Source organism: Mizuhopecten yessoensis, unplaced genomic scaffold, assembly GCF_002113885.1.
Source record: "Mizuhopecten yessoensis strain PY_sf001 unplaced genomic scaffold, ASM211388v2 scaffold1313, whole genome shotgun sequence".
Classification (NCBI taxonomy): Eukaryota; Metazoa; Mollusca; class Bivalvia; order Pectinida; family Pectinidae; genus Mizuhopecten; species Mizuhopecten yessoensis.
This window is the reverse complement of record NW_018403984.1, coordinates 400,696-421,036: the sequence shown is the minus strand read 5'-3', so window position 1 is coordinate 421,036 and position 20,341 is coordinate 400,696. Positions and strand designations below refer to the sequence as shown.

Here is a 20,341-nt window from a genome sequence, read left to right as displayed (position 1 = left end):
GCACATTGTCTAGTCAAGATAAAATACATGTCACCTAACACAGCACATTGTCTAGTCCAGATAAAACACATGTCACCTAACACAGCACATTGTCTAGTCAAGATAAAATACATGTCACCTAACACAGCACATTGTCTAGTCAAGATAACATGATTCAAACTGAAATAATTTATTTGATAGACTGGAGAATTACAAAAAGGATATTTTGATAAGACAACCATGCCATGTGAACACAGCTACTTTTGCTCCTTCTTCAAATGTGATTTGTCTCCCTTTGGTAAGCTCTGCACCAAAAACCTCAGCCATCCCTTCCAGTAGCTGTGAATGACACACAATGATCAGTTATAATTGTATAGAATATGTTGGACATCAATTATTTCTTTTGTGTTTTATCAGCTATTTATTAATATTTTTATGGTGACATTTAACATGACAGTATTTCTGCTTAGTTGATGACATTTTGCTGTATCATATTCAAACAATAAAATAATTTCCCTGATCACAACTTATTGACAAGTCAAGCGACAGTTTCATAAAAATTATGTTCAGGAACCTTTACATGGATAAGAATGATCATACCTTTGACCCCATGCTGTGTCTATGATCTTAACAACACAGATACAATGATGAATAATATGAGATAATGTCCATATGTTCACAGGTATAGAAATCACTTATACACTGATTTGAACTTTGACCCCTTGCTGTAACATTAACCTTGCCTTTGCATTGGTACAGATATGACAATGGTGCGTGACATCAATTGCATTTACCAATGAAAAATTATCTCAGTATATTCAGTTCTGAAGAAGTTATCACCTGGGCACAAATAACATGTCCTGCAACCCTTACTGTTGCCTTGACCTTGGGATACAGGCACAAGAATGGTACACATGCAACACAGCTAGCTATCTTATAATCTTTGTGACAATTCTACTGACTGCATGTACCTAATCTACCATGATTAAAGGCTCCACTAAATGACTTGAGGTCACTAGCAATAAGACCCGGTTCTGATCAATAAAGTAAGGTAGAATAAGCTGTGACTGTCGATACATATCAAACACTTACATCCAGTTGTACACTTGCATCAGACCCAGTTTCCACTTCAAACCTAAGCTCTGAAACTGCTTCTAGCTTGTACTCTTCCGTTCTCTATGAATACAAAATACAAATCAGGAGAAACTAGTATTATTTTAATAAAATAAAAAAGCATCAATTTATGCATGTAACTGTGATAACATTTTCTATGCTTTTAAACCATAAAACACACAAAGCCATTGTGTGTACGTGCATGTCATTAAATCAAGTCAAAGACTGGTAGCATGAATAAAATATGTACAGATGATTAATTACTTTGATAGCGTTTAATCAATATGAATCATTATTATATAAAGAAACATCATTTTAGAAATGTTTAGCACATTTGTTGCCCATCTAGCTTTTGAACTACCTGATCGTCGACGATCGACCCAGTACAGTTACGCTACATGGATAATGATCCTGTATTTGGGTAACAGTTACCTGTTATATTAAACAGGTTGGGCACAAAGGCGCATATGGGTAATAATCCTACATTGGGGTAACAGTTACCCATTTGAGTAAAAATGTCATTACTGAAATGGGGAATAAGTGAAATTAAAAGACACGAAGTTCTTTTACACATTATGAAAAACAAGAGGCCCATGGGCCTTAACGGTCACCTGACTCCTACAGTATTCATTTTTGTTGTTGAAATATGTACCAATTTGAGTACAAAATAGTTAAGTATAACGTTAATTTAAGTTTGTCAGGGCCATGAGCTGATCGTTCCTAGACAGAGTTTCAGTTAAATCGGCCTATTAGAACTTGTTTTTAAGTTTGAAATAGTTATTTTCAAAATAGAGGCCGTGGCAGCAAAATTGGTTTTCTGATCGACCCGAAAAATAACAACACTTTGTCAGGACCATGAGTATATAATTCCTACAAAGTTTCAGTTTAATCGGCCCATTAGAACTTCAGTTTAAGTTTGAAATTGTTTTTCAAAATGACAGCCGTGGTGGCCATATTGGATTTCTGATCGACCCAAAATAGAACAACACTTTGTCAGGACCATGAGTCGATCATTCCTATTAAGTTTCAGTTCAATCGGCCCAGGAGAACTTAATTGACTTTAAGTTTGAAATAGTTTTTCAAAATGGCGGCCGTGTCGGCCATATTGGATTTCTGATTGACCCGAAAAATTACAACACTTTGTCAGGACCATGAGTCGATCATTCCTATTAAGTTTCAGTTCAATCGGCCCAGGAGAACTTAATTTACTTTAAGTTTGAAATAGTTTTTCAAAATGGCGGCCGTGGCGGCCATATTGGATTTCTGATCTACCCGAAAAATAACAACACTTGGTCAGGGAGATTGTTATAACCTTCCCATCAAATATTAATGAAATATCATTTTGTTCTGTTTAAAATTGGAAGTTCATTGCATGGCAAGTTTTACGTTTCATTGAAAACACTGTTTATCGATATAAGAGCTCATTTTGAGCAAGATAAAAAGTGCATTAAGCAAAACTGCATATTGATGTGTGTTTTTTAATCTCACTGACAGTGAGTATTTCTTATGTTTTCCGGACGAACTTCCGGAAATTTTTGTGTCCGTTTACTGACGATGGCCAAACGTCTAAAATATCATTGTGCAGTGTCCAGCAGGCTCATTTCCTCACAAATTTAAATACGATTAAGGGGCTTCATGTCACGTAGTAACGAGATAAAGCTTGATAAAATGTCTGCACGGAAATACATAACGCGCGGAAACATATGACTAGACGATAGTGCATGCTGTGATTTAATTTTTCCTTGTTTTTGTGTGTATAAACCTTGTTATATGCCTGTTGTTTGCTGCATGTTGTCTTATATGTCCTGTTTTTATATCTTTGTTTGTCGTTATAATACCGGTACAGAGCTAATGTTTCCATTACAACAAATACGACTATAAATTAAAAAAAAAAGCTTGTATCTTTTCAGCTCGACAAGCGTATAAAACGTACCATAGTTGCATCTTTTTTCTCGTCTGTCATTTTCGTAGTTGCGGTGGTGAACGGTCCAATTATTGCACGTGCTGTTATGAATAACTTAATGTTTATATCGGTCAAAAAAGAATCAATTTACGGACAAATGTTCAAAAAGTTAATTTCATTAGAATGCATGGTTCTATTTTCCTTCCATCTTGGATTTCATACTCTCCAAGAAGCAGTTGCATAAAAGTGAAATGTAAAGAAAGAAGTGACAATGTACAAAAGCTTGATTGTGAAATAAAGCTTTGACTATGTTAACCATCAGCTACTGATACATTTTTGAAAAATATAAAATATGAACTTCTGTTGATTAATTTCTCCACTTAATGTCTCTAAACTAAAACACATTCGGAGTCTTACAGATGTTTGTCACGAACAATTAATTCAAGCGTCTGACTTGGGATCATACTAAATATCTGAATAGTGATCTGAATACTAAACCTTTTGGACAGCGGCCGTTCATCAGGGAGTGTATGGTCTTCGCCTCTACGTCATATACAAGCCCTAAAAAACGTGCATTTTTACAATTATTATAACATTATTTATTCCAGTCAACTCAGGTAAAAATTGTATTGCTTTATCAGAGACCTATGTATTACATAGGTCTCTGCTTTTATTTAATAATTCTTGAATCAATGTAGAATAGGAATAGGCCTAACTCTTTATATATAGATATTCGTCATTTTTTTTTAATTTTTCAAATTAAAAATTGTGTAATTTCACAGATTGTAATACTTCTGAATATATATATGAAAATTAGTTTAAAACCGTTAAGGTTAATTCATGTCTACATTACTTGCTGTAGACAGAGGTTTTTTTTAAGTTTACAAATTAAATAAAAGATGTTTCATAACAATGTTCTTTTTCTGTAATTCTCAGCTTTCAACAATATCTTTTGATATCTTGAATTTAGTTAAGACCCTATTCAGGACAATTCTAATTCCGCTATGTTCTGGTCAGTTCAGATTACTACTCATGTCTTTAGCAAAGCCCCCTATTTTACTTGGAAACTAAATTGATGCGAAGAGCAAGAACAGAAACATCTTCCCCAACCGCTGTTCTTTTTGCAGATTGTGAGTATTTGTAAATATCAACTTTTATAGCATATTCTTTATAAGATAATTTGACCTCACGTTGCTAATGTGATTTTCTCTGAATGTAGAGTGATGATCTATTTTGAATGAGCACCACATCTATATGATGACATGTCTCCGTGTACAATACTAGCTATGCCCAACTAATTTTTTTTAAACCAAAAGTGATTTATTTCTTGTCATTTTCCTAGAGACTACCATAACCTGATTACAAAACAGCAATCAGAACCATGTTATCTTCAAAATTGGATTTTTACGAATTTTTTGAAATCGTGAAATTTCACAATTGTTTTTTAGCATTTTCCTGAAAACAATTAAAAAAGCGTACAAGGTCAATAACATGGTAAATATGGGAGAATTTGTTTTCTCTTTTTTTACCACAATTTCAGAACCAATCTATTCTATTGTAAAATGAAAGATTTCCATGCTAAATATCACCCCTCACTCCGGAGATGATGCTAAAATGTTACTTCACAAAGAGTTACCTCCCCTTACAAAACACAATGAATGACATTAATAATCTCATTTAATTATATATATTGATGCACCAGTCTCAGTGGTAATTACACATCTTCTTTCTTATCGTTCGCCTTTACACTTGAATACCAGTCTCCTCAACAAATCTGGTGGTCTTCTGTGCTAAGGGCATCCACTGGTCCACATAGCTTTTCTTTGAGTGGTAACGTTAACACTCACTCACTCACTCACTAACTGTTGGTGAATGCCATATCTTATCTCTCATGATCAGTGCCTGATGGATCTTCCATGACTGTAAGAGGTGTGCAGTATCCTGCTCTGCTTCTCCACAAGGACACATTGGAGATGAAACAACTTTCATGACTTTGTATAGATGTTGATTGAGTCTGTTGTGTCCTGTCGGAAGATGGTAGTTTGGTCAGATCTTGTTGGTGGTAACTGTCTTGTTGCTGATGGGTGTTGAACAGAGATTTGATGATAGTCTTCATCTCTGTGTAGCAGACTGGATTTTCTTCCTGTTATTGTTCAGCACCATTCTTTGCTAATTTATCGGCTTGTTCATTACCCCAAACTCCACAGTGAGAAGGAATCCACTGTAGAACTGTTGTCAGACTTTTGATGGTGTATAAAGCTTGTTCAAGTTGAGGTTAAGCTTGTCGTTTGTCAAAGCTTGTAGCACAGAGAGGGCATCAGTCAGGAATACTACTTGAGTTGTGTTATCAATTTTGTTTTTGATGGAGTGTGCAGCATGAATAAGGTCTTCTTCAACTTAGTAGTTTGAACAATGTAGGCCTGTTGGTATTGCTTCTGATTGTTGATCTCAGTTGGGGTACTTAATGTATATACCAGCCCCTCCTTTTATTGTGGCATTTGCTTACCCAGGAGTCTGAAGGGTACTTGTCTTCAAGCATACTCATTGTAATTACACATGATCTGATATGTTTTAGTCAGATAAATCATTAAAATAATATTTAAAAACAAAAAATTGTATTTGTACATGGTGTATGATCTGACAAGTTTTATTTATATAAAAAAAAAAAAATGATATTGAAAAACAAAAGCATGTCATATCAATTAGATATGTTTAATGTAAACTATGTACAGACCAACCATTGTATAGTTTTTGTATGTCAGACAACACTGAAACTCGAAATAAATTTAAATTTAGGTCTATTCAATTTCTAACTGTATCAGCGTATGTAAACTAAGTCAAGACTGAGTGACAGTAACTTAATTTAAAAGTTTAATCATTTAGAAACAAGTAAATAGTACCGAAATTTATACAAATATACATCATTTAATGTTTAAAATATATACAGAAAACAAAGAGAACAGATACCTTTACACGATAGGTAAACAACCGTTAATGCAATATCCTTCTAGCGAGTTTTGTCTGGTACAGGTGGGATTTGTTTACGTTTTCGAGGCGAGGTGTCCGCCATATTGGATTTACCGTTATACTACCCCTTGGGATTTCAACAGCATTTTTCATACCAAGAACGGTTTTGACAGATTGGCATATATATATACTTATTTTAAGGGATAATTACTGAACATTTGTATATAATTTTGATGGATGTACTCGGTTTTATAAGGAAATTGTCGCTTCTGCAATATTTCACAATCTCCGCTCCTTGCGTTTCCGCCATGATATTTGTAATATAGACTGTAGTAAAGTGACGAGGGATATCGAAGATAAAATTCCAACCATGTATCCATTTCTATAACATGGACAAGCACGATAAAATTACCGTTCTTCCGATGGTATAAAAGTGTGACGAAATTTTGGCGCGGCGCGAAAATTCAATTGGAGTTATCTCCCCTTAGCTTGGGCATAGCTAACAATACATGTACAGTACACATATTTTATCTGTAATCCTATTTAATGATATAGCTACGTATACTTAACAAACATGGGATTATGCTAGGATCAAAGAATACTCAGTCATTCGTTGAAGATGGAATTACTCTACCATGTTCACCCCATGAGCAGATGAGAGCTTGCTAGATAGTCTAGCTAGGTACCCTTCTGCAAGTGCATATTCTCTTTCTTTTCCAACTCTACTATACCCTATGTCTCAATTATCTATCTCAAGTCATCATTAAATATTAAAACTAGAGATTCTGCAAGGGTCAAAATGTGTGACTAAATTTTAGTGTTCAACTTTGTGACAACATTGCAGCTGGCTCACGTGTATGACTGTTTCTTTTCATATAAAATCTTATTTTCAAAAAATGAAGACAACATGTTTTTAGCTCACATGACACGAAGTGCCAGTGCAGCTTATGGTATGGTGTACATGTATTGTCCGTCGTCCATCCGTTGTCTGTCGTCCGTCAACTTTTCTTTGAACGACTTCTTATTAAGAATTGGAGGACATAGGGCCGTGCTATATATAGGTTACTGATACCACTAGCTAATGGGAGTCCTATGTTATTACAGACCTATAGCTAGGAGCCCTGTAAATATTACCACTGACTTAATTATAGGAGTCCTATATGTTACCACTGACCTATATAGGAGTTCTACTTTACCACTGACCTATATGAGTCCTATGTTACCCTTGACTTATAGGAGTCCTACAGTATGTTACCACTTATTTAATTATAGGAGTTTTATTTTACCACTTACCTTAGGAGTCCTACATTGTCTGTTACCTCTAACCTATAGGAATCCTGTGTTGCCATTGACCTATAGGAGTCATGTGTTGCCATTGACCTATAGAAGTCCTGTGTTGCCATTGACCTATAGTAGTCCTGTGTTGCCATTGACCTATAAGAGTCCTATGTTACCCTTGACCTATAATAGTCCTATGTTACCACTGACCTATAGAAGTCCTATTCTACCACTAACCTATAATAGTCTTATGTTACCACAAACTTATAGGAGTCCTGTGTTACTTTGACCTATAATAGTCCTATGCTACCACTAACCTATATCACTCCTATGTTACTACTGACCAATACTAGTGTTATGTTACCACTGACCTATAAGAGTCCTGTGTTAATTACCACTGACCTATATAGATAAGAGTCCTGTGTTACCTCTGACCTGTAGAATTCCTATGTTACCACTGACATGTAGAAGTCCAATGTTACCACTGGCCTATAATAGTCCTATGTTACCCTTGGCATGTAGAAGTCCAATGTTACCACTGGCCTATAATATAATAGTCCTATGTTACCCTTGACATGTAGAAGCCCAATGTTACCACTGGCCTATAATAGTCCTATGTTATCCTTGGCATGTAGAAGTCCAATGTTACCACTGGCCTATAATATAATAGGCCTATGTTACCCTTGACATGTAGAAGTCCAATGTCACCACCGGCCTATAATAGTCCTATGTTACCCTTGACATGTAGAGGGCCAATGTTACCACTGACCTATAGGAGTGTTATGTTACCATTGACCTATACTAGTCCTATGTTACCCTTGACATGTAGAAGTCCTTTGTTACCACTGGCCTATAATAGTCCTATGTTACCCTCGACATGTAGAAGTCCTATGTTACCACTGACCTATAGGAATCCTATGTTACCACTGACCTATAATAGTCCTATGTTATCCTTGACATGTAGAAGTCCTATGTTACCACTGACCTATAGGAATCCTATGTTACCACTGACCTATAATAGTCCTATGTTACCCTTGACATGTAGAGGGCCAATGTTACCACTGACCTATAGGAGTGTTATGTTACCATTGACCTATAATAGTCCTATGTTACCCTTGACATGTAGAAGTCCAATGTTACCACTGACCTATAGGAGTGTTATGTTACCATTGACCTATAATAGTCCTATGTTACCCTTGACATGTAGAAGTCCTATGTCACCACTGACCTATAGGAGTGTTATGTTACCATTGACCTATACTAGTCCTATGTTACCCTTGACATGTAGAAGTCCAATGTTACCACTGACCTATAATAGTCCTATGTTACCACTGACCTAATAGATATATGTTACCATTGATTACCTACAAGATTGTATAGGAGATGATGGTAGCACAGTTGTAGGAGTGATATTCCTTTTAACTTTTGCATTAATATTAGTGCTCAAGTATTGTACACTGCACATATATACATGTTTACGTACTACACCAGTGATTGAAGAATTGGTGTTTGTAAATTTGTCATCACTGATGTCATCAGAGTGAAAATGTTTGCATACCAATTTACACCTATCTAGAATCCATTGATTGACCATGTCAGCCTTAACAATAGCCAAAATCAATACTGTTATAATATAATTACTGTGAGTCACATAGTAAGAGATATTTCTGGAGGCAGATTGATTTTCCAAAAATATATATGATACTGATGCTATGCTACAGCATAAAAAAAATCAACAACATATTCCATTAACACTGTATGTTGTAAAGAAAAAGAAAGAAAAAAAAGATTGACTGGTGGCAGAAGATGTTTCCTTAGCTTTATTTCAAAGTTGTGGATCACCAGATTTAAAAGCAAAAGTTTTCACTCATCCTTTTCATCATCTTTTGAAGCGAAACTGATGTTTTTACCATCAGGTATGAGAAGTTACACCGAAAATTATGCTGTGAGTCAAAAATGAACTGGATCTGTACTAGTGTGAGCCATGCTTAATTTACCCAGCAGCCGTAGCCACTTTGGTGGGAGTAAAGTTATGGGCCCTCCAGTCCTGATTAATGTAAATCATGAGTTTTGTTTCTGACACATGAATAATACAGATATTTAATTCCCCATCTTTCCTTTCCATTAAAATGTTTGCCTGGTTAGTAAGAAAGAAAGATCATCAATGGTCGTTGACCTGAACATTACTCATACTGTACGTGTACATACCGATATTGCATTCCAGAGGCCGCATACATTTTTGGAGCACAGTTTATTTAACAGGCAATATTATAATTAAGAATCAATAACACATTATTTACTGAATTAAATTTTGTAAGATAACAAAACACTCAGCTTATAGTGTAAAAAACTAATCTTTTTAACTGCTTCTTACGTGTGCATGCATGTGAACAATTTGATATTACTAGTAATTATATAATATTAAGTTATTAACAATTTGATTTATTAAATTTATTGCTATACATATGGACCATCACTAAATATATATGTGTATATACATGTATATAGTGCCATGGGATGCATTTGGAATCCTCACTTAAAAAGGCAAGATCTCAAGTTAGGGTCCAAATCGCAAGTTCAAATCACATATGAATTTTTCAAATTGACAAATAGCTTTACCAGATTGCTGATGCATAAAAAATGAATGAAAGAAACATGTTGTTTAAATATGAAATCTGTTAGCTGGGCTACTTGATATATACAAAGTACCACATTCTATATCATCTGAGTACTTTTACATTTGTATATAACTCACATAAAATTCAGCTATACATTGTGTAGATCTGTATATAATATACAAAATCAGGAAACATTTAAACTGATATTTCTATAAAGATCATATTAACTGTCTTCAGATTCACTATCATTGTCTACTATAAATACATCTTAATTTTAACTTATAGGCTTCTTCCTAGCCCGGAGATTGCTGTATGAATTAAGATACCACTATCAATTCTTTCAGCTCAGGTTTTTGTCATTAAAAGCTAAAACAATAATTGTGGTATAACATAAAATCACAGCATTTATGGAATTTATCCAATTTATTTGAGTTTGATACAGATGTGTGTACATATACATGTGTATGCACCACACCCACACAATGATAACCTGTGTTGTACGTAAATGTATATCTGATCTGATGTAATGTACCATTATAATGTACGTATACAGTAAAATATGTCCATATTTAACAGATATGCAGCCACATTTATCTGTATCTGACTGAATTAAAATTATCGTAAACACATACATATTTCTACCTCGGCTTTCAACCCCCGGCGAACATGTACAATGAATGTACAGGTGCATCTATTATTTTCAAAAGCATTGTAATCATAGAGAACTTGAAGTTAATGATTATTACTTGTAATTATATTTATCTATAAAGACTTGTTAAATAAAGCAACAATATTATTGAAAAGATATATACACTGTGGCAACAAATATCATGGGAGAAATTAAGCTCCAAAGACCGTTTTGCTAACTTTTGGTGCTATAAATGTACTCAGATGATATAGAATGTGGTACTTTGTATATCGTGTAGGCCAGCTGACAGATGTAGTTGGTATTGAATAGTGGCAGTCTGCAGGTGACTTCTGTATTGTGGGAGGGTTAACAGAGACCTGAGATATGTAGATGTCAGATCCAGAGTGACATATGGGTGAAGACCAGACAGGAACTACAAAATGGAGCTGGGTGGCAGCTGGGGAGGTACATCTAGTAACCTTTACCCTGATAGATGACTTTGTGTAGCCAAGTACTTTATCTAAATAATACTTTTCTATTTTGCTGGTTAGGTTATTGGGTGATAACTCCAGCTGAGCTTGAGAAAATTAAATATATGGCGACCATTTTATCTGTCATTTTTACTTTTTTCTCTTAAATACTTTGTGACAGGGTTGATTGCTGCTGATCATATGAGCAGGTACAGTACATGTAGTTTGTTTGAGTGTCCATCTAGGGTTTGGAGGTCTCTGAATCAGGTCTCAAATCCCAGCCTGGCCATGCGCATTTGCATTTTCCCTTTCTTAGAGCAGTTCCATTAGGAACCCAACATAATGTACTCACAAAGTGTGGTATATGGGATCTAGTGTCTTTGGGGTTGATAAGTTTAAAAAGTTTGTTAACTTGAAGAAGGGAGAATCGAAACATGGAGGAACTGGACTTAATTGGTCACTGTTGACCGAGCTCACTAATATAAGAGTGGTTTGCATCCCAGTCTATAGCTAGCAGAGTGTTGCATTTTTCCTAATTTTCTGTTACAAATACACAAAACTTAAAGGAAAGAAAAAATATAACAGATTTAAGGAGCTCTGTAGTGCTTTCAATTCTACAGAAGAAGAATGTAAACATTCCTATACACCTATAGCTACTGGACATTGGTTATTTAAATTTCAGAATTATCTTCAGAGGTTTGCCAAAATATGTGCACATATATTTATGAATTGTGAAGTCATAATAGTTCAGTTACTTGGAGACCCCAAGATGGACAAAAGTGCTAGTACCTGTGTTTCTATTTCTGTTATATACATATAGATGATACTGATGGTATACATAGCTAAACAGACCTGGTACAGGTCTGGACCTGTTGTATCTGTATCCGACTTGGTCAGATGGAGGCCAGTTAATGTTCTTGTTTATGACAGAACCAGCTCTGTATAATTATACCTTAACAATCTACACAACTACCCACCCCACACATTACACCCCCTCCAGCACACCCTCATCAGCAATGATCAGGTTTCTACATTTTGTACAAATATTTTATAAAAGCTTACACAGGTTTATACTTCGTTATGAATTGCCATGGTAACCTCCCCCACCAGGTTGGGGAGTCAGACTGATAATGTCTGTGATGATGAAGAATGTGTTTTGTTGGGGAGATACATCAGGTATACAGTCAGGGCCTGCTGTAATATTTGGACTGTTTCTGGTCACACCTGTCTAAAATGACCACACATGTATGCACCCAGGACCTGCTGTAATATTTGGACTGTTTCTGGTCACACCTGTCTAAAATGACCACACATGTATACACCCTGACCTGCTGTAATATTTGGATTAGTTCTGACCATACCTCTCTATAATGACCACGCATGTATACACCCATGGCCCGCTGTAATATATGGACAAGTTACAGTCACACCTGTCTATAATGACCACACATGTATACATGACCTGTTGTAATATATGGACTAGTTCCAGTCATACCTGTCTATAATGACTACACATGTATACACCCATGGCCCGCTGTAATAAATGGACTAGTTCCAGTCACACATGTCTATAATGACCACATAATTATGTATACATGGCCTGTTGTAATATTTGGACTAGTTCTGGCCATACCTGTCTATATATACACACAGGCCCGCTGTAATAAATGGACTAGTTCCAGTCATACCTGTCTATAATGACCAAACAGGCCCGCTGTAATATATGGACTAGTTCCAGTCATACCTGTCTATAATGACCACACATGTATACATGGCCTGTTGTAATTTTTGGACTTGTTCTGACCATACCTGTCTATATATACATACAGGCCCGCTGTAATATATGGACTAGTTCCAGTCACACCTGTCTATAATGACCACACATGTATACACTCAAGACCTGCTGTAGTATATACACTAGTTCTGATCACACCTGTCTATAATGACCACATGTGTATGCATCCAGGGTCTGCTGTATTATGTGGACTAGCACGGTCACACCTGTCTATAATGACCAAACATCAGGAATACACAGAGCCTGTTTTAAAATGCAGACTGAATTCATATATGGTACCTTCAAATGTCATTTTAGTGATCACACTTTTACATGTATACATTTATATATATATATGGGTCAAAGAAGTAATATAGACGGTAAAATCCCATATAACACTGGATCCTAATGGAGGTATTACTGGGCCAGATTCCCACATGCACATGTTCCACGTTTTTATCTCGTCCCTTCTTTCTGGTGCCTGTCTCTCGTTGACTCACTTTATGTGATAGTGCATCTTGCGCAAGAATAGGTCCTCTACATCAGCGTTCCTTGTCCGCGATGCTCTCAGCTTAATTGCTGCCTTCGGCTGGCTTTAGCTGAGGGGACTATTGGTTTTATATAAAAGCTATATTTTCAATTATAATATATATCAGTTCTATCTTCTTGTAATATGATGTATATGTACATGTAACTGTTCTGTTTCACTGTGTCTTGATAAAGGAGCGGATTGCTCCGAAAATTTGACAACCTAAACTTGTCCACACTGTTGGAATTACTTCTTTGCCCCATATATATAAATACATACATGTATATGGTATTTCATCTCTACATAATGACCACACATCAAGTTAATTTATGCAGATTGCCAGTTACATGTTGTGTAAATTAAAGTATCTCTAAATCTTGTCAACAAATCAGGTTTTATACAAATAATGATCATGATTCTTTATAAATTGTGGATTGGGTCTTTCCACCTATCTGTAGTGATCAAATATAGCTATACATGACTGAGGGTTGCTGCAAAGCACCTGTTATGATCCATACATGTTTGTTTTGGTACAGTCCATCCTTTAGTGCAGGCCTGTGGGATGGTAGCCCAGACTCTGTACCTATGACTCAGGCAGTCTAAATTAGGTGGTAGCTAGTAAAGAAAGGGTTCCCTTTCTATTTCGCTGTATACATCAGTGTAATATACCACCTGTGTAGGGTCAGAAGGTTGGAGACTTACCACTGTGAGGATGTACCCCCGGGACCAGACTGTATAACACCCTTCTCATCCTAACTCCCTGGGAATATTGTCACTGTGCCCTACTATACTGGAACATGCCTTCAGGTTGGTGTCAGTCTTACCATTACTAAACCCTACAGTGCAGAATTTAACCAGTTTTCTAAATTACAGTTCTAACGCATGTTTAAAGATTATAGAAATTCATTGGATCATAATTTTACTGCCCAGCAGATGGACAGGACATTCAGATTTTGGTTGCTATTTACTTGTTTGTACAGTTGTATATAGCACGTGCTACAAGGCCATGTGTGAGATACCTTGTCATGATAATTGTAGGACTGTAGCTATATTAATTAACTGTCAAAGTTGTGGCTATTTTACACAATCTATAGTGAAATCTTGTAAATCTGGACAAAAGAATCAGACAGTTTATTTCTTTTGAGGTGACAGGTCTTTTATTTCTATTTTCTTAGGAGACATTTCTGTAATTTCAAATTTCTTTGTGTTTTTTTATGTAAGATTAAAACTTTAGACTTGACAACGTTTATTTCGTTCATCAGAAGAAGCAGATGCTTTATATCACATCAGGTTATAATACGTAGCTGTATGTATGTACAAGTATATACTTGGCTATATATTTATGATATAAGACATTGTACAGGTTTACAGCGCTGATGCTGTTGTGCATGTAACATATTTGATGTCGTAGACGTGGGTGTTGATAAAAGTCAAGATGATCGTCTTGTATACTCAAACAATGTTCCTTGTATGCTGACAAGTTTTCCTCTGCAGCAGATCTAGACATCTCACTCCCAAGTTGATTTCCCCATGAAAGATTGCATTGGTCCCTGTTTTCAGCAGATAATTGGCAGTTTTGTTTTGGTGCAACACACTTGTGACATCAACATTTTGCTGATAGTAGTTGGCTATAATTTCCAACCATGAGATATTTAAGGTGGTTATTATACATGTATACCCCATACCTACAACAAAACTTTAGATGATATACTGGAATCATCTTGTCTGTCTCTCTGTCCATGGATAGAATCTTATATATCTTCAACAAAGCTCGATATACATGATTGTGACATACCATGTAGTTGTACACCTGAGATTAATTGCCCTTTTTGGTACTTGGTCATAATAAGCCCTGTGTGGACAAACTCTCCAAAACTATGTGATAGTGAACAGTAACTATGTGATAGTGAACAGTTACTATGTGATAGTGAACAGTAACTATGTGATAGTGAACAGTAACTATGAAACTTTCTGGAGTGATATATATATATATGCTTCAGATACAAAAGGACAACTATTAATATATGGTATTCAAAATGGCCACCACAGTCTCTGATTGGCTGTGAAAATAATGTGTATAACTTAGTTCTATGGGGCCAACTTTATTTTACACTTTGTGGGATTAATGCATATAGGGGACATATAAAATCTATCAAAATGCTGGTTTTCAAGATGGCTGCTATGGGCTCTGATTAAAATTTGCTTAAACATTAACATACCTGCCAACCTCGGACATACTAAAAGAGGGTGATGACCCTCTTTTGGAAATAAAAAAGAGGGTCATAGTGCGCGACGGCTTTTCTCGCAACAAATATAAGAAAAAGAGATATTAAATTAGAACTTAAATATTTTAATGATGTTAAGTTACATTCTACATTCATTGAACTGTTCTTCCAGCAGATCTAGCTAATCCTCATCCACAATACCAAATTCAAAGCTGAAAAATAAAAAGGTTTGTCAACAACACAACTTATGAAATTAATTCATAATAATATATATGATACTGTGTTTCCACAGGCATTTTTTATGTCAATTAAAATGGTCCCGACAATAACATGTCACATTCTGCTCATATAAAATACCATTTTGTTTCTGTCAATGAAAATGGTCCTGACAATAAGAAGTTGTACCCTACTCATATAAAATATCAGTTTTATACGAGTAGGGTTTGAACTCTTATTGTTAGGATAATTTTGATTGACAAAAACAAATCATCAAATGCCTGTGCGTGTTTTTGAATGTCTTAGTAACGTCGTTTTAAGCACCAGATCAAACTGAAATATGCGATTTACAAAGACTAGAGTGCAGAATGCAGTGTTTGGTCCACGACCGCAGGACTTTATACACTAAAACTCATTTTCCTACGATATGTGAACAATTATCTTTTCTTCTAGCATTTCGTGTATACTATAGTCAGAGACGTATATGCAAGTCCCGAGCCGCAAGTCCCGATAATGACTTCTTTCTTCAAGAAGACATAATGTTACCTTCAAAATACGATCTATTCTACGTAAATACAATTGTAAAAACAACTCTATTATTTGTTAAAACACCTGACTAATGAGTTGCCAGCAAGTTCAGTAACAACGGTATTTGTATAAACATTTGGAAAAAACGTTCTAGTACGTATATAAACAACTCGCAACTTACCTGTTGGTGAGAAACGAAAACAAAAAATAGATCGTCTTTCTTATGAAGAAGGATGGAAAAGTCTAGAGAATTCCGAATGACTCCGGTAACTTCTAATATACGAAAAGATTCCGGGTGAAAACGGGTGAAATTGACGAAATCCGGGTCAAAATCGTAACCCGACGGGTGAAGTTTTAAAAGCGGGTGAAAGGCTAAAATCCCGGGTGTAACCCGACGAAATCGGGTCACTTGGCAGGTATGCATTAAATACTTCCAAGGACGGAGGAGAGAGAATGCCTGTGGTTTACAGTTCTAGAAAGGAAAAAGCTTAAGTTCATGCTTGTAGCCATCTTTTTCCAAAGGCACTATTATGTATACAGGGTATATTGATAGGGATATTATACACTTTATCAAAGTAATGTTCACCTACTGTTGTGACAGTCTGACAGGAAACATCTCCTGCTGGTAATAATGTATAAGTGGAATTTTGGGTCAGTTTTCGGTGTTCAGTAATTAAATGATTGGTTGATGTTGTGGCTAAATGGCACACAGTCAAACCTCATTAAGACAAAGACGTAAGGCTTGTAGTTATAATAATGTTGAAAATCGCTCTGATCTCAATTTCCAGAATTGAAGTGTTGAAGTGACCAAACAAGTTAAAAACCACCCCACAAATAAACACCATACAAAGTATATATGATGGTCCTTATCCCTTCACATTGAACAGAAGGCAATAAATGCATCATCAGATATTATGGCTGATGTATTGCAGAGAGTCTGTCTACTCAAGGGTTGCATCTAAGTTTGGCTCCTTGCTCCCTTTCAAGTATTTTAACTGACATGATTTATTATGTGGGCTTTTGCTGTTAGTCTTTGCATTTTGTCTGACACATTATTCAATGTGCGTCAACAATTTACATTGTTGAATTCTTCAGAACCACTGAACTGGTTGACTAAAAATCAGAACAAATTTTCTTTACAAGGTCCCAAAGAAGTGTTTTTACTGCTGATAAAAAAACCAAGATGGCTGCCCTGTACTCTGATTGGATTAGACCTTTTCAATTTCTCCTCAGGAATGGCTGAAGCAATTAACTTTAAACTTAGACTAAATGTTCATGAGTTCCCTAACAAGATTTCATGCTTGAAGTACTAATCTGAAAATACAAAAAGGGCAACCTGGCCTCAAATTGGCTGAGACATGTTCAACTTTTTATCAGAATGGGGATAAACTGATTGACTCTAAACTTGATACAAATGCTCCATATGAGGTTCCGAACCAGAGTTATTTATTTTGTGCCAGTCAGAAGATGGTCTCTCTGGCCTCTGATTGGCTGAGATATTTTCAATTTGAACTCATGAAAGTGTTAAGGCCCCTTGGGCCTCCTGTTTATTAAAAATGATGAGATTATGTCTTTGTAGTTTCTTGTTGAGCAGTGGTCAGCTGACGTCATGTTGAAGATATAAGTTTCTTGTTTGCGTGGGACTATAAATTATGTGTGAGACTCGAGCTCTCTGAGGTTCCTAACTGGTCACGATCAGCTTTACTTACCTATAGATTATGCGTGAGACTCGAGCTCTCTGGTGGTTCCTTACTGGTCACGATCAGCTTTACTTATCTATAGATTATGTGTGAGACTATAAGCTCTCTGGTGGTCCCTAACTGGTCACGATCGGCTTTACTTACCTATAGATGATGTGTGAGACTCGAGCTCTCTGGTGGTCGCTAACTGGTCACGATCAGCTTTACTTGCCTATAGATTATGTGTGAGACTCGAGATCTCTGGTGGTCCCTAACTGGTCACGGTCAGCTTTACTTACCTATAGATTATGTCTGTGAAGATATAAGTTTCTTGTTTGCGTGGGACTATAAATTATGTGTGAGACTCGAGCTCTCTGGTTGTCCTTATAACTGGTCACGATCAGCTTTAATTACCTATAGATTATGTCTGAGACTCGAGCTCTCTGGTGGTCCCTAATTGCGTGGGACTATAAATTATGTGTTAGACTCGAGCTCTCTGAGGTTCCTAACTGGTCACGATCAGCTTTACTTCCCTATAGATTATGTGTGAGACTCGAGATCTCTGGTGGTCCCTAACTGGTCACGGTCAGCTTTACTTACCTATAGATTATGCGTGAGACTCGAGCTCTCTGGTGGTTCCTAACTGGGCACGATCAGCTTTACTTACCTATAGAGTATGTGTGAGACTCGAGCTCTCTGGGGGTCCCTAACTGGTCACGATCAGCTTTAATTACCTATAGATTATGTCTGAGACTCGAGCTCTCTGGGGGTCCCTAACTGGTCACGATCAGCTTTAATTACCTATAGATTATGTCTGAGACTCGAGCTCTCTGGGGGTCCCTAACTGGTCACGATCAGCTTTAATTACCTATAGATTATGTCTGAGACTCGAGCTCTCTGGGGGTCCCTAACTGGTCACGATCAGCTTTAATTACCTATAGATTATGTCTGAGACTCGAGCTCTCTGGTGGTCCCTAATTGCGTGGGACTATAAATTATGTGTTAGACTCGAGCTCTCTGAGGTTCCTAGCTGGTCACGATCAGCTTTACTTACCTATCGATTATGTGTGAGACTCGAGCTCTCGGGTGGTCCCTAACTGGTCACGATCTGCTTTACTTACCTATAGATTATGTGTGACACTCGAGCTCGAGCTCTCTGGTGGTCCCTAACTGCTCACGATCAGCTTTACTTACCTATACATTATGTCTGAGACTCGAGCTCTCTGGGGGTCCCTAACTGGTCACGATCAGCTTTAATTACCTATAGATTATGTCTGAGACTCGAGCTCTCTGGGGGTCCCTAACTGGTCACGATCAGCTTTAATTACCTATAGATTATGTCTGAGACTCGAGCTCTCTGGGGGTCCCTAACTGGTCACGATCAGCTTTACTTACCGATAGATTATGTGTGAGGCTCGAGCTCTCTGGTGGTCCCTAACTGCTCACGATCAGCTTTACTTACCTATACATTATGTCTGAGACTCGAGCTCTCTGGTGGTCCTTATAACTGGGCACGATCAGCTTTACTTACCTATAGGATACTCTAGCTCTCTGGTGGTTCTTAACTGGTCACGATCATCTTTACTTACCTATAGATTATGTGTGAGACTCGAGCTCTCTGGTGGTCCTTATAACTGGTCACGATCAGCTTTACTTACCTATAGATTATGTCTGAGACTCGAGCTCTCTGGTGGTCCCTAACTGGTCACGATCAGCTTTACTTACCTATTAGTTAAAGGATCCCAGTACCACTGCCAAAACACTGTAACTAAGTGTTGGAAACCTTTTCCAGCATGACAGTAGCTTTGAGTTCTGAAAAGAGACTGGACTTTCATGAGAAATAATAAAGATGAAATAAATAATATATTATCATCAACAGTACAGTGTTCTGGGTGGAAAAAAATCAACAAAGCTAGACGGGGGTTCTAACACTGGACTTCAGATTGTTATACTCTCTGGCTTTAACCAATTCTTGTGCTACTTAGTCATCGGTAGGCTACTGTATATAGAAAAAAACAGTGCAGTGGGAAAGGTATCCTTAAGCTGAATCTAACTGGTACAAATCGAGGCTATTCTAAACAAACAGCGTTTAACAGGCTTTGTATAATAATATTTGTAAATATCGTTTATTTACTGCCATGGTGACAACACAAGCGTGGTGGAAAGTTTGATTTAGGTGATTTCTTCTTTTAGGTATTTTATTGAAAAAGGAAGTACCAGATTTCTATCATATAACTCTCCTCTTGATTAGAAGGTATACCAATAAAGTTATATTTGGCAATATATAATAAATGGTATGGCATTACTTATTACGCATAAGTTTTATTATGCAGACACAAAAATACACTAGATTGCTTTTCCGTTTTACCATCCCATTTGTAATGCCCCCCACCTCCTACCATTTTTAATTGGTTGGTTGGTTGGTTGGGGGGGG

General features: G+C 36.6%; 2 protein-coding genes across 7 annotated transcripts in view; one reads left to right on the top strand and one right to left on the bottom strand.

The window, feature by feature from the left end:
* LOC110459436 (polyribonucleotide 5'-hydroxyl-kinase Clp1-like) overlaps positions 1–3,412 on the bottom strand; it is a 20,444-nt gene extending 17,032 nt beyond the window's left edge. The window contains exons 1-3 of the mRNA XM_021511690.1: positions 3,026–3,412; positions 1,072–1,155; positions 205–318 (exon numbers count right to left, since the gene is read on the bottom strand). Coding sequence (XP_021367365.1) covers positions 205–318; positions 1,072–1,155; positions 3,026–3,055 — 228 coding nt within the window. The 5' untranslated portion in view covers positions 3,056–3,412. The remainder of the gene's footprint in view (positions 1–204; positions 319–1,071; positions 1,156–3,025) is intronic.
* A 621-nt stretch (positions 3,413–4,033) lies between these two features.
* LOC110459365 (dnaJ homolog subfamily B member 6-like) overlaps positions 4,034–20,341 on the top strand; it is a 67,817-nt gene continuing 51,509 nt past the window's right edge. For 4 of the 6 annotated variants that reach the window (XM_021511676.1, XM_021511659.1, XM_021511666.1 and 1 more), the window contains exon 1: positions 4,034–4,125. The gene's annotated coding sequence lies outside the window, so the exon portion shown is untranslated. Of the gene's footprint in view, positions 4,136–13,835; positions 14,067–20,341 lie in introns of those variants that run through there. The other 2 variants (XM_021511627.1, XM_021511595.1) reach the window with 2 other exon arrangements.